The sequence below is a fragment of the Epinephelus lanceolatus genome, chromosome 4 (genome assembly GCF_041903045.1).
Source record: "Epinephelus lanceolatus isolate andai-2023 chromosome 4, ASM4190304v1, whole genome shotgun sequence".
Taxonomy (NCBI): Eukaryota; Metazoa; Chordata; class Actinopteri; order Perciformes; family Serranidae; genus Epinephelus; species Epinephelus lanceolatus.
The window spans coordinates 40,745,163-40,758,460 of NC_135737.1; the positions used below are offsets into that span (position 1 = coordinate 40,745,163).

At 42.2% G+C, this 13,298-nt stretch overlaps 1 protein-coding gene across 2 annotated transcripts in view; it reads right to left on the bottom strand.

Moving 5' to 3' along the window:
• sik3 (SIK family kinase 3) overlaps positions 1-13,298 on the bottom strand; it is a 42,286-nt gene that overhangs the window by 15,410 nt on the left and 13,578 nt on the right. For both annotated transcript variants that reach the window (XM_033630809.2, XM_033630808.2), the window contains exons 2-14: positions 8,142-8,258; positions 7,462-7,525; positions 6,583-6,744; positions 6,263-6,387; positions 5,885-6,008; positions 4,008-4,126; positions 3,647-3,757; positions 3,399-3,533; positions 2,648-2,725; positions 1,883-1,992; positions 1,005-1,161; positions 716-865; positions 545-618 (exon numbers count right to left, since the gene is read on the bottom strand). In XM_033630809.2, coding sequence (XP_033486700.1) covers positions 545-618; positions 716-865; positions 1,005-1,161; positions 1,883-1,992; positions 2,648-2,725; positions 3,399-3,533; positions 3,647-3,757; positions 4,008-4,126; positions 5,885-6,008; positions 6,263-6,387; positions 6,583-6,744; positions 7,462-7,525; positions 8,142-8,258 — 1,526 coding nt within the window. The remainder of the gene's footprint in view (positions 1-544; positions 619-715; positions 866-1,004; positions 1,162-1,882; positions 1,993-2,647; positions 2,726-3,398; positions 3,534-3,646; positions 3,758-4,007; positions 4,127-5,884; positions 6,009-6,262; positions 6,388-6,582; positions 6,745-7,461; positions 7,526-8,141; positions 8,259-13,298) is intronic.

A 13,298-nucleotide genomic window follows, 5' to 3' on the forward strand; every position in this document is an offset into this window, starting at 1 on the left:
AGCGAAGTCTACAGAAGGTGCTGTGTGAAGAGGACCAACTGGGAAACCCTAACCTGGACTTCTAAAGCCAACATTACACCTCCATGTTCCCAACCTGTGCCTATCCCTACCCAAGGCCTGATCTCAGCTTCCTCTACATAAAAGCTCTGATTACAAGTCTATTAACCTCCACTGTGTGCTTCTTATGTGTTGAGTAAGCTCAGTGTGTGTTGCTTGTTTTGTATTCAAAACATTAGCTGGATTCAACACATCCTTCCTTTTACTACAAGAAATGCATGTCACTAGCCTGATATGTATGGAGGCCTGAGTTTACTACAGCTACTGTGTCGTTTTGATCAGCTAATATTACAAACTGTTCATAAAACTGATGCTTTGAGTAAATTACTGACATTACTAAGCTATTAAGCTAGCCGAATTCCCACTTCAACGTTCATACAGAACCCACCGACCTGTTGTCACAGGTTACAGGCCCTCCAGAGTATCCAGTTTAAACAGCACCTCTGTACAGTATACCCCTTCACCAAAAACTGTCATCGTGGGTTACCTCTGTACTGCCTCTTGGTCTGGCTCTCCATCTGAACCCTCCTCGTCCACCGGAGCTACTGCAGGGATAGGGTGCTAAGAGAGGCAAAGAGTTTACCAGTCAACACTCCTACAGTTTAAACAAGGAGAGAATATACAAACTGCACGCACACAGGAAAAAAAAGATCCTCACCGGGTTGGCAACAAGTGGCGAGGGCCCCCGGGGCCTCTTGAGGAGTTGAGCATGTAGTTGAATGTTAGCCCCGCCGTCGGAAGCTCTACGACCGAGAGGCCCCATGCCGTTGAGCAGCTGCAGGGTAGGTGGCTGCAGCAAGGACTGCTCCTGAAGGATCAGCAGACACAAGAAGTCAGACCGGTTCATACTTAGATCGTCTACGTGCAGGTTTCTGCAAAGTAACTGATGACTTCCAGAAGTGATGTCAACTAAATGACGACAAGTTGTGTAACACAAGTGACTGTACCTTGTACTCCAGCTGCTGTGTGGGCTGCAGGCTCTGTGTGGGCATGAGAGTGTGCATTTGGCCCATAGTGGGGGCCAGTGGGGGGAAGGGGGGCTGGGGCACTGCACCACGAGGGAACCCTGGCGGCAATTTCTGAAGGTCTTCCGGCATCTCTGTCCTGTGGTGGAGAAGAAAGAACAACAGGAGGGCATTAGTGGCTATGTTTATGTGCTAGAAACTAGAAATACGTATAGTTTGTTTTAGCTTGTTTGTGATAATTTGCTATTGGCCGAGCTAGCACGCTGTGCTTGTGTAAAAATGCTGCGGATGAAAGAGTGCAGCCAGAGCAGACTGAAATATTGCTTTTCTGCAAGTTTACATGTTTGTGCTTTATGAACAGCAGTGTTCTGATAAAGGACTGGCTTTTTACTTACAAACGTTTTATTTCACTTATGGTAATGAGAGTAGCTGGAGGAGCTCAGCCGGAGAGCAGAGGAGAGGTGGCAGCATTATAATAAATTTGAGTTACACCAAAATGTTCAAAAGTACCAATAAAAGTACTGGTGACGTTGAAGCTTATTAATAATACTGTCTTTAAAATGTAGCTGAGGGTTATAAGTTGAGCCTATATTAATGTAGGTAATATAATAATAACAAGGAGGCTGCACTGTCTGAACCAAGTTGGAAAAACAGCAGCGCATTAAAAGATTCACTCTTTTCATTTTACCTGTCACATGAAAAACCAAGACATAACTTAACCACTGCACCACCTCAAATGCATGTAATTTCAAGCACATTTCTCTTTTTGCATTCACTGATGGACCAAATAATTCCCTTATACAGAAATCTGTCTGTAGACTGAGCTCTTGCACCCATGAGATTGAAGAGTTGTGTTTTACCTTTGGTCTGGTACTCCCACAGTGTGCCGCCTCATCGAAAGATAGCGAGCCATGGCCTCTGGAGATGGTTCCTCCCCTTCATCACTGTCCAGTGCCATGCTGCCATCCGGCTAAACAATAAATACACACACACACATATCTGGTCATTAGTAATGCCCTTTGGTAGTGTGTGTGTGTGTGTGTTGCATGCTTGTGTACATGTGTAGCAAAGTATCAACAAAAATGTATTTCAATACTAATATACATTTTTCAGAGTTCAAGTCTTCTATTAAAATCCCTGCTGCAATGCAGTAATCTGACGCATTCTTGTGTTTCACAGCATTTGTGAGTCAGCTTTGAGGCTGTGTGTGTTCTGTTTGAATGTGGCTGCATGTATGCGTGATTGTGTGTCTGATTATAGTCTGTGAGATGGATCCCAGGCAACACTAACAGTAGTGAGCTGTTAACTGTAGTCAGCCATAAAAAACTGGTAAACCAGTGATTACAAGATGCAAATCATTAAAAATATGAAGACAGGCTGCTGTTGTGTTGACTGATGCACACTACAAAGGAGTGGTGCATCAATTGCCTGCTGGGTTAAAGGACAACTTTTTTTTTTTTTTTTACCAGTTAAACTCCGCGAGTAAGAGGTGGTTAAAATTAGATTTCAACTCCATTAACAAAAGTTGTGCCTAGTCCTAGCTTGCTTATCAAGCATGATGACCCTTTCTGCTGGCCAGGCATTGCTAGGGTGATGCAACCGTGTCGACGGCATCGATGACTCACCTCAACTATCTGGTTCTCTGGGTTGATGAGCTGGACATGAGGAACGGTCATGCTAACAGGATTACCCTGTGGATCCGTCTGCCGGGCATGTAACACACACACACACACACACACACACACACACACACAGGTTGTGTGAGGATTATACTAATTTTCTAGCAATCTCATTACTGCAGTGGGATTGGCAGATGTGGGTTAAAGCAATCAATTCCACTCAGCAGACAAACACATTGACTACTGTAAGTCAGAGTGATGAAACCATCATGAAAAAGAAAACAGTTTAAGGCACTTTTCAACAAAACCACTCTTCAAACTCTAATATTTAGCCGCTCCTTCTATGACAATAAAGAAGCTCTTGATATGACGACATATCCACAAAGACTTAATTTCTATATATATAACCAAGTAATTGTATAGACAGATACACATAGCAATCTAGAGTTCAACTGAACTGCCTTCAAGCGTCTATAATTACTTACAATATTCATATGTTGTTTATATCTTTAATGGCCAAAATCAAAAAAGAAAGGGATGACAGCTCCTTCTGTAATCGATTGCGTTAAATGGGCAGTTAATATCATTTCATATTGATCATCGGCCACTAAATCGCACTGAATCGAAGTCGTATCGTTGCAGACTTTGTAGTATCAGCAAATATCATATTGTTGTCCGGAAAATCGATACAACATCGTATCGTGATGAAACTGGTGATTTACACCCCTAATGCCAACATCAGTGGACAAAGAATTACCTGAACGGCGTTAAGGGGATAACTAATAGAGCGAGGCGTGGGTGGGGCAACACGCAGGGTCTTGTGTTTCTTGAGGCGGTCGGCCAGCAAACTGTAGATGGCACTGTAGTGATCGTATGCATCTGTTTGTAGGGACTGGAGAAGAAGAGGCGAGATAAATGTAAGTAAGTTAGGACTGCTGAGATTACTTAACAGAAGGCATCACTGAGACTAGATTAGTCTAAGTTGGCTACGTATTTGTGTCCAACCTGAAGGGTGCGTTCTCGGTCCAGGCCCATCTCACACATGGCTATCAGCACCTGCTCGTTGATGAGCTCCGTCTCTCTCTCCGTCTTCACCTGCTCACACTCTGCTATCAACTGGAGAGGACATACGATGAGGGGGGATCAGTGTCACATGTCAAACTTACTTGGCATCTCTGCAATTGTGGCACACACTAAGGCTGTCAAAGAGGACACTGAAGTCATCAAATTCTACTGATAGTTGCAAAAAGATATAAAATAGACAGTATGGGAGGAACACAATTAAACCACACCAAGGTGGACAACTGGGCAGAAATTATTTGGGTAAATTTCTTTGGGTAAATAATCATTTCTAGAGGGGTCTCACCCTGTCGAAGTCTGGGTCTGGATCTCCTAGTCTCATCCACTTGTTCTTACAGATCTGCTCCATGGTCAACCTTCTGCTGGGCTCCAGCACTAACATGTGTCTGATCAAGTACTCACAGTCTGCAATAACACACACACAAACACACAAGAGATGACACCACTCACAACATTATAAATCAAAGCAATGTGACTGTTGGGAAAACATGCAGCGGTACAGTAAAAATGCCAGCAAGCATTTACTAGCTCAAATAATTTGTATTATTCATTGAGAGCATTATTACTTGTTTTATGTTTTACAATACTTTTTTATGTTAAGGAACTCCAGAAGCTTCAATTGTGTCTCCTAGTTGTCTTAATGTCAGAAATGAGTATCTCACATGACAAAGAAAAACACAATTTCAATCAAATGTATCAACATAAATTCATGCTGACAAAAGCCACTACTGAGGGTGCCCTGTGGAGCTTTGACCACTAGGAGTGCTATGGAGCAATGTTTCTGTGAGGGGATCCTTGTTTTGTTTGTGTGCACCATAGACTAAAAAACAATGGACTGTGATGTCACCCATTGGTTTGTGGACTCCTGTTTTGAAGCCTTGGCTGAAACCAAATGTCCTGACATCACATGTAGAGTCGCTGACTATGAGGGCGCGTTCACAGGAAGTCTGGGAGTGCTTAAGGCTGTCCAAATCCGTAATTCAACAAGTCCACAAAGGGCCTTAAGTGGACTAAAAACAAAACTGACATGTATGTAAAACAGTTGCTGTAGCTTATTGAAACTATATTTGAATCGGTAGGGCAGAAATAATATTTAACAACATCATGATACAGAAATATGTAGAAATATTGGCTGCAGGGGGAAATTCAAGCTCATTCGAGTAAAGTAAAAACATTCGAGGGCTGTCTATGCAGATTTTACGTGATAACGGTGAACTCGTCATAGTACGTACAGTCTGCAAGTCCAGAGGATGGACATTTGGATTCGGCCCTTGAGTTTGGCATATTGGCCCTCCATCTTGTTTTTTGGAGTTAGAAGTGACTATATTTGGACGAAAGGGTGGAGCTATGGGGGAGTGAGCTGAGAATTTGACTTACAGGCTGTGGTAAGCCTGTCACTCAAAGCATCCTTGCCCTTAATTAGGTATAATTTCAGGCCTTTATAATATGTAAAAGGGTGAGTTATGTAAAAATTCAACCCCTGTACAGTCGTCATGTAAGTTGTAATTAGTTGTAGAGACAAATACCTTTTTGTACCAGGCTGTAAACATGTTTATTTCTGCTGTAAAGTCTCAGGGGATTGACTCAGTTCCGTACCCAACCTCAAGTGGCCATTAGAGGAACTGCCGTTTAATGACACTTCCGCTTTGGCTCCATTTTTCAGCTCTGGTGGTTGCAGCTTGGTGTGCAAACACACACGAGTGGGACAATTCACATCCTGCCATCTGTGTTACACTATTCCTCTGATCAACAATCTGTGGCTGAAATGCCCCAGCTAACATAATGATGCACTTGAAAAGGCAGTGACGAAGACTGCTAGCATGTGGATATAAATACTGAACAGTGCATTGCAAGAAAATGTTCTATGGGAGAGGAAATGCACACAACACATCCACTGGACCTCAAGGATACATACAGTGTGTTTGAAGAGACACACTAAGAACATAACTTTTGTTTGTTGACAAGAAAAGTCCACCGGGCGCCCTTAATGGCAACCTGTCAAGGTAACAGTGGTGCTTGACACTACAAAAATTGACTTTGGTGAAGTATCACTTTGTAATTCGCTTGGCCCTCGAGCTAATGACATCTTTCGCTGATGAAGGCATGGTCTGGAGGAGGAAGTAAAGGGACAAGGGAAAGAGTAAGAGTTGACTAGAGTCCTACCTGTGGACATGAAGAAGGGGATGCGGAACTTGCCGCTGAGGACACGCGCCCGCAAATTTTGTAGAGTGCTGCCGTCGAAAGGCAAGGCGCCGCACACCAATACATATAACACCACACCTAAGCTCTGTAGAGAGAAAAGGCAGCGGGAAACAAACCATGAGTGCATAATTTTTAAACAGGAACTTTAACAAACAATTCTTTTAAACATTAATAAATCTAGAGCGCTACAGGATACTGAAGAAGGTGGATATTTTATTTTAGGAAAAATATCTTTCAGGGCCTCATTCATTCAGGATCCTTTTTTTGTCTTCAAGCCATGTAGCTACACCCTCTACTGCAGCCCAACGGCGCTTTATGCATACCTAACAGTCTACTCACCCATATATCTACTTTAGGTCCGTCATACTCCTTGCCCTCAAAGAGTTCTGGTGCGGCATAGGGAGGGCTGCCGCACCATGTCTTCAACAGCTGTCCTCGAGAAAACAGGTTACTGAAGCCAAAATCTGACAGGGAGGAGAGGAGAGGTTCACTCAATCTTATCACTTTACTTGACAAAGTAAAATCAACCAACCCTGGAAAACGCTCCAAAAGTACGTGTTGACACTTGCCTACACCCACTCGCCAAGACAGCCCAAAACCACTAAATTAAGTTTCCCACCCAAACATTCTTAAGTGCAAACACACACACTAACACACACCTGCGATTTTGATATTGAGGTTGTGGTCCAGCAGCAGATTCTCAGCCTTCAGGTCTCTGTGGACAATGTTGCGGCAGTGACAGAAATGGACCGCTGCCACGATCTGTTTGAACTTCTTCCTGGCGTCCTTTTCCGCCATACGCCCATGAGCCACCAGGTGGTCTGCACACACACACACACACACACACAATGTTAAGTTTAAAGATTTATGATCCTAAGTTGTATCTTTAGAAATACAGAAAGTGAAGACTGAGGCTGTTCTGATTTAGCCTAATAAATCACAACATTAAATCATCAAGGAGGGATATTTTCATCCTTTAGAAAGCAGAGAAATGGGACATAGGAGACGAGGCATGACTCAGAGTGTCAGAGACACATTATCTACAAATAAGTAGCACAATAGAAAAAAGGAAGATGAAATCAAGCCGTTAATTTTTTAAAAAAAATTTTTTTAAAGGCAATTCAAGAAGAAATGAACATGCAGAGCAAACAAACCAATCATGATGGTTAAAAAAAAAATAAAAAAATTAAACCTTCTTACAACCAAAATGTTAATTAGATCAAGAATGTATTTGGCAAAACTAACAGATATTTAATTTCTGTATTTATTTATGCAATTTTTTGTTTTGTTATTAGGGAAATAACGTGACAAAAAAAAGAATACAGACATAGAAGACAGACAGGACAGACGTATTGGACAGACGTACAGACGATACCATAAAGCAGTCATGTGCTGTTATAATAAGAGTCTTGTTTGAAATTTCAAAGACAGCTCTACAGTCTGTATTCTGAGACTGGTAAAAACACAATCTGTGAAGCAGAAGGAGAGGCAACGATGAAGACAATCCACATCAAGGCAACAGAGGGGAACTTCCTTACCGAATATCTCTCCACCGCTAGCGTACTCTGTTACCAGATAGATCATCCTCTCTGTCTCCATCACCTGAGGACATAAACAGATGATAACAACCAGGACCTACAGACCCTCTGACAACTCTGGGCCAACATCTAGTGATGGGCGGTTCACCCGTTACACAACAGAATGACTAAGCAGCGTTTGGCATTCACACAGGAAGATTTAAATAGAACAAAAACTGCCATTTACTCAGTGTAGCGTTCAACGTATGTACTGTGTGTGTGAGGGCTTCGACATTAGGATCAGATTATGTTTAAACTGCCGGGGGCTGTTTGAGACATGATGTAAAAGTTGGTTTGTGACAGGTTGGTTTGGTGTTACAATCCCCATAGAGCTGGAAAAGTCTGGCTGACTCTCTTCTACCGCAGAGTCTCACCAGAGCTAAGTTCTCAGGCAGAAGACTGTGGTTTTACTGGGTGGCCCCCCACATGTATAACAGGTACATTTTCCAATTAAATACCAACCAGTGGGTGAAACTGTAAACATCTTGTTACGGTTAACCCCATAAATATGGCAGGTAACATCAGATCCCACTAAACCAACACACATTGTATCCGTCCCTTTTCCTACTGGGCCACGGGTCTCGGGTGTAAGATGTGAGCGGCGTGCGTTATCGGCTCTGTGGGTGAGTGTGAATGTGTACCTGGTAGAGGCGGATGATGTGGGGGTGCTTCAGCAACTTCATGATTTGCACCTCTCTGAAGATCTTTTTCAGGTTCTCGTCGTCCAGCTGGGTCTTATCCACTATTTTTATAGCCACCTGGAGACGGAGAGACAAGAAAGAGATGGAGGGAGGGATCAGGATGAATGATGAGAGAGGGCAAGATAAAGGAGGATGCAGAGAGGGAGGGAGGAAGCGTGGAAGACAGAAAGTGACGGAGACGGAGGGGAGAGTGAAAGAGCGAGGGAACAAGACAAGAAAAAAACATGTTATAAGACATGATATTTGTTTACCAGCTCTTGAGTGTTCAAAATACAGAGGATACAATAGGGATGTCAATGAATATTATAAAGTCCACTATATAATGGAAAACAGACATTAGGAAATGAAAATTAGAATAGAATAACATATCAATTATTAACTGTTCATCTGATCTCACTTCGAGACATCACATTTTCGGGTCTCACTTTAACACCAACCACAGAGGGAAGAAAAAGAAGGAGAAAGAGGTCTATGGTCTTTGAGTTAAGTATACAGTCAGGTCCATAATTATTTGGACAATGATACAGTTGTCGTCATTTTGGCTCTGTACACCACCACAATGGGTTTTAAATGAAACAATGAATACCTGCTTAAAGTGCAGACTCTCAGCTTTCATTTAAGGCTTTTTTCAAAAATGTAGTATGAACCGTGTAGGAATTACAACCATTTCTTCACACAGTCCCCCGACTTTAAGGGCTCATAAGTATTTGGACAAACTAACATAATCATCAATTAAACAGTCAGTTTTAATACTTGGTTGCAAATCCTTTACAGTCAATGACTGCCTGAAGTGTTGGACACACAGGCATCATCAGATGCTGGGTTTCTTCCCTGGTGATGCTCTGCCAGCCCTTTACTGCAGCCGTCTGCACTTCCTGCTTGTGTTTTGGGTGTTTTGCCCTCAGTTTTGGCTTCAGCAAGAGAAACGCATGCTCAATTGGATTCAGGTCAGATGATATGACTTGGCCATTGCAGAACATTCCACTTCTTTGCCTTAAAAATGTCTTTGGTTGCTTTTGCAGTATGCTTCAGGTCAATGTCCAACTGCACTGTGAAGCATCGTCCAATGAGTTTTGAAGCATTTGGTTGAATCTGAGCAGATAATGGTGCCCCAAACACTTCAGCTTTCATCCTGCTGCTCTTGTCAGCAGTCACATCATCAATAAATACAAGAGAACCAGTTCCACTGGCAGCCATACATGGCCATGACATAACAGTACCTCCACCATGCTTCACTGATGAGGTGGTGTGCTTTGGATCATGAGCAGTTCCTTCCCTTCTTCCTTCTCTTGTCTTCCCATCATTCTGGTAGTTGATCTTTGTTTTATCTGGCCATAGTATACTGTTCCACAACTGTACAGGCTTTTTAGATGATTTTTGACAAACTCTAATCTGGCCTTCCATTTTTAAGGCTAACCAATGGTTTGCATCTTGTGATAAACCCTCTGTATTTATTCTAGTGAAGTCTTGTCTTGCTTACAAGAGCAGCAGGATGAAAGATGAAGTGTTTGGGGCACCATTACCTGCTCAGATTCAACCAAATGCTTCAAAACTCATTGGACGATGCTTCACAGTGCAGATGGACATTGACCTGAAGCATATTGCAAAAGCAACCAAAGACATTTTTAAGGCAAAGAAGTGGAATGTTCTGCAATGGCCAAGTCATATCATCTGACCTGAATCCAACTGAGCATACGTTTCTCTTGCTGAAGCCAAAACTGAGGGCAAAACACCCAAAACACAAGCAGGAAGTGCAGACGGCTGCAGTAAAGGGCTGGCAGAGCATCACCAGGGAAGAAACCCAGCATCTGATGATGTCTATGTGTCCAACACTTCAGGCAGTCATTGACTGTAAAGGACTTGCAACCAAGTATTAAATCTGACTGTTTAATTGATGATTATGTTAGTTTGTCCAAATACTTATGAGCCCTTAAAGTCGGGGGACTGTGTGAAGAAATGGTTGTAATTCCTACACGGTTCATACTACATTTTTGAAAAAAGCCTTAAATTAAAGCTGTGAGTCTGCACTTTAAGCAGGTATTCATTGTTTCATTTAAAACCCATTGTGGTGGTGTACAGAGCCAAAATGACCACAACTGTATCATTGTCCAAATAATTATGGACCTGACTGTATAAGACATTATTTTATTTGTTTATATTGTAATCTGCAGGTATGTAGATCTTTTCAAAGACATATTTATGTTGAAATAAATATACCTATACAGGTAGTTATGCCTTTTGTCATATTGCTTTGCCCTCCAATTGGCATAATGAAGATCAGGGATGCAGCCTTTGTCAATGATGCCCCAAAGCTATGGAACACACTACCTACAGGTATCAGGGAAGCTATCTCGCTAAATATTTTTAAAAAGAAAGCTAAAAACGTGTCTGTTCACTCTCGCCTTTAACTTGCTCTGACTTCCTCATACAGGTCTGAAACTCTTTCCATTTACACTTTTACTTTCTATTCACGCTTCACGCTGCTGCAACTCTTTTAAAATCTAATTTGATTTTATGATTTAAAGTTTTACAACTTTATGATTTTATGAATCAGTTTATCTATGTGTTTTAAATGTCCTTTTATATTGAACTGCCTTGTCTGTTTTCATGTGAAGCACTGCCCTTATTGTAAAGCACTTTGTGCTGCATTTCTTGTATGAAAGATGCTATGTAAATGAAGTTTATTATTATTATTATAATAATAATAATAAACAAAACAGATCGTTGATAGTTCATGTGTTTTGGGGGGGATTTTTTTGGAATGAATAATTGAGATTCATTTTGAGTAAATGCTGACAGCCCTGTAATACATCCACATTAATAGTATTTAGCTGACGCTTAAATTACAGGCAGCAAATCCAGGGCACAGTCCCAGTGCCCTTTCAATACTGCTATGATGACATAATAATCATAGAAGAACAAAGTGCCAAGAAACCAGCAAAACAGCTGAAGGGAGGCTGTGAGTCAGACAGACTCAATTTAACATGACCTGACACCTCTAATCCGTTAACAAGCATGCAAAACAGGTAATAAACACAAATAATTATCTGCCACTGAGATAAAAACACAAGATACTGCGAGGAGATGCTGGCACTTCTTAAGGCGATGAAAGGCCAAACTGTGTGTTGTCAAACAGTGCTTTCTCCGGATTCCAGCTTGTTTGGGTAACGTGACCTGAGCCGTGACCTTCGACCGCGAGCAAGACTCTTGCGTAACGGCTGAGCCCCTGACAATGGCTCCGGCAGTGTGGACGGTGATGGTGTGTGACAGGAGCTTTGCGCTGCCACTTATGAACGGGTAGACGACTTTAATGACTTAATCAAGCGAAGCTAATGGGGCTGCCCCAAAACACATCTTTGTCCAAAAATAGATGAGAGGGTACAGTCTGAGCGCATGTGAAAAAATGAAAAGCATGCGTCCTGTGTTACCACACACACAAACAGCACCTCATCCGTTAAATTCCGGTAAGTGCCATCCTGAGCTCTCCCTTTCCTGATAACAGACATGAAGAAGGCCATCTGAAACCCAACAAGGGTGACTTCCTGTTGCAGACAGGAAGGGGAAGTAAGGGAGAGCGAAGAGAAGGCTCCTGGGAGAGCACAGAACCACATCTAACAGTGGCATTAATCCAGATCAGTGTGCTTCTGTGTGTAGTTTCCCTTGAATGGCAATGTACAACTGCTGAAAACGTGTACTGTAGTCGTCCTCACGTATTAATTTATAAAGACTGATGTCAGTTTACCGAAATTAATTTGATCGTTCAATTATGCAGTTTTTGTGGATGAGTTCCTAATTTTAAAAAATGGCGTTACATCCTGTGGGTTTATTTTTAATTAAAATAGTGGAGTGTCACCCAGCCTTAGGAAGCTTACAACCCAACCAATGAAGTTACACTGATGTTTATGCCAAATACAAGTCAAATATCAAGACACTGAACATCCGCAAGAAACAGAGATAAAATAAGTTTTATTCAAACACCCCTTGCCATTTATGTATATACGTATGTGCCTGGTAGGAATGTGCGTCGTTGTGATATTTTAAGCTCTGGGAATCTATTCTTGGCATTGGCAGTCATCCAGCTTTGTTGATGTAATTGCTCCCCTCTGCATCTTCTAGAGGGTAACAACAGGACAGCTGGATCACACATTCACCTCTACACTCACAGCGTATGCCAACATCTACACGTACACATCATGCTCAATTTGAGGACAATGAATCCTGAAAATGGGGAAAATTGGGCCATGATTACAATCGTACAGACAGAGGCTTGGTGTGTGTCTGAATACAAAAATAAAACCTTGTGGCAGGGAGATTGTTCAATGGCTAGATGACAAGATAGACAAATGGCACATTGGGACAGTTAGCCATCACTGTGGAGTTGCAAACATGTTATGTTTTATATATTGGTCAGTCAGCTGCTGTGTTTCTCCGACCACAGATTAACATGGCGGACAATCAATTAAGGACACAGCTTCATTTGCATCCCTAACAGGCATAGACATAGCTGGACAAGGGGGGATGCTAAATGGTAGGCAGTATTTTTGCAAAAAAATATACGACCTTTGTTCATCACAAAGGTTAGATTCCCAGCTTTAGCTCCAGCCAATGTACAGTAAAGCTTGCACTTCTAAGCTAGTTCACACTACACGACTTTTCCACTCACCAACAGTTTATGGAGCTACTCAACAAAGCCCCTGATTACAGGCAAATCGGCGTTACCTCAGCACTCACAAATTGGCGTGTGAGTGCTGTATATGAACTGGTCAAAGACACAAGCTAGATGTCTAGCTGGTTAAATACCTGGACCTGATGGTGAGCTACGACCAACAAGAGTGAAAGGCACAGACTGAGAGGAAACCTCTGTAAGGGGTCGCCTGTTACAGTAGGAACTTAAATGTATGTGTTGCATCTGCAGCACAGACTGAAGTTGCCGGTGCACCTTGAGGAAACAGGCTACAATTAGTGAGATGTGTGGAAACAGGCTATTTTGTGAACATGTGTGTCTGTGACAACAAAAAATCTGGTCTAACACACGGTTTTATGTCATTTCCCGTGTCGTGTTTTCCTGACAAAGTGTAGTTTGGAGCACAGACGTAC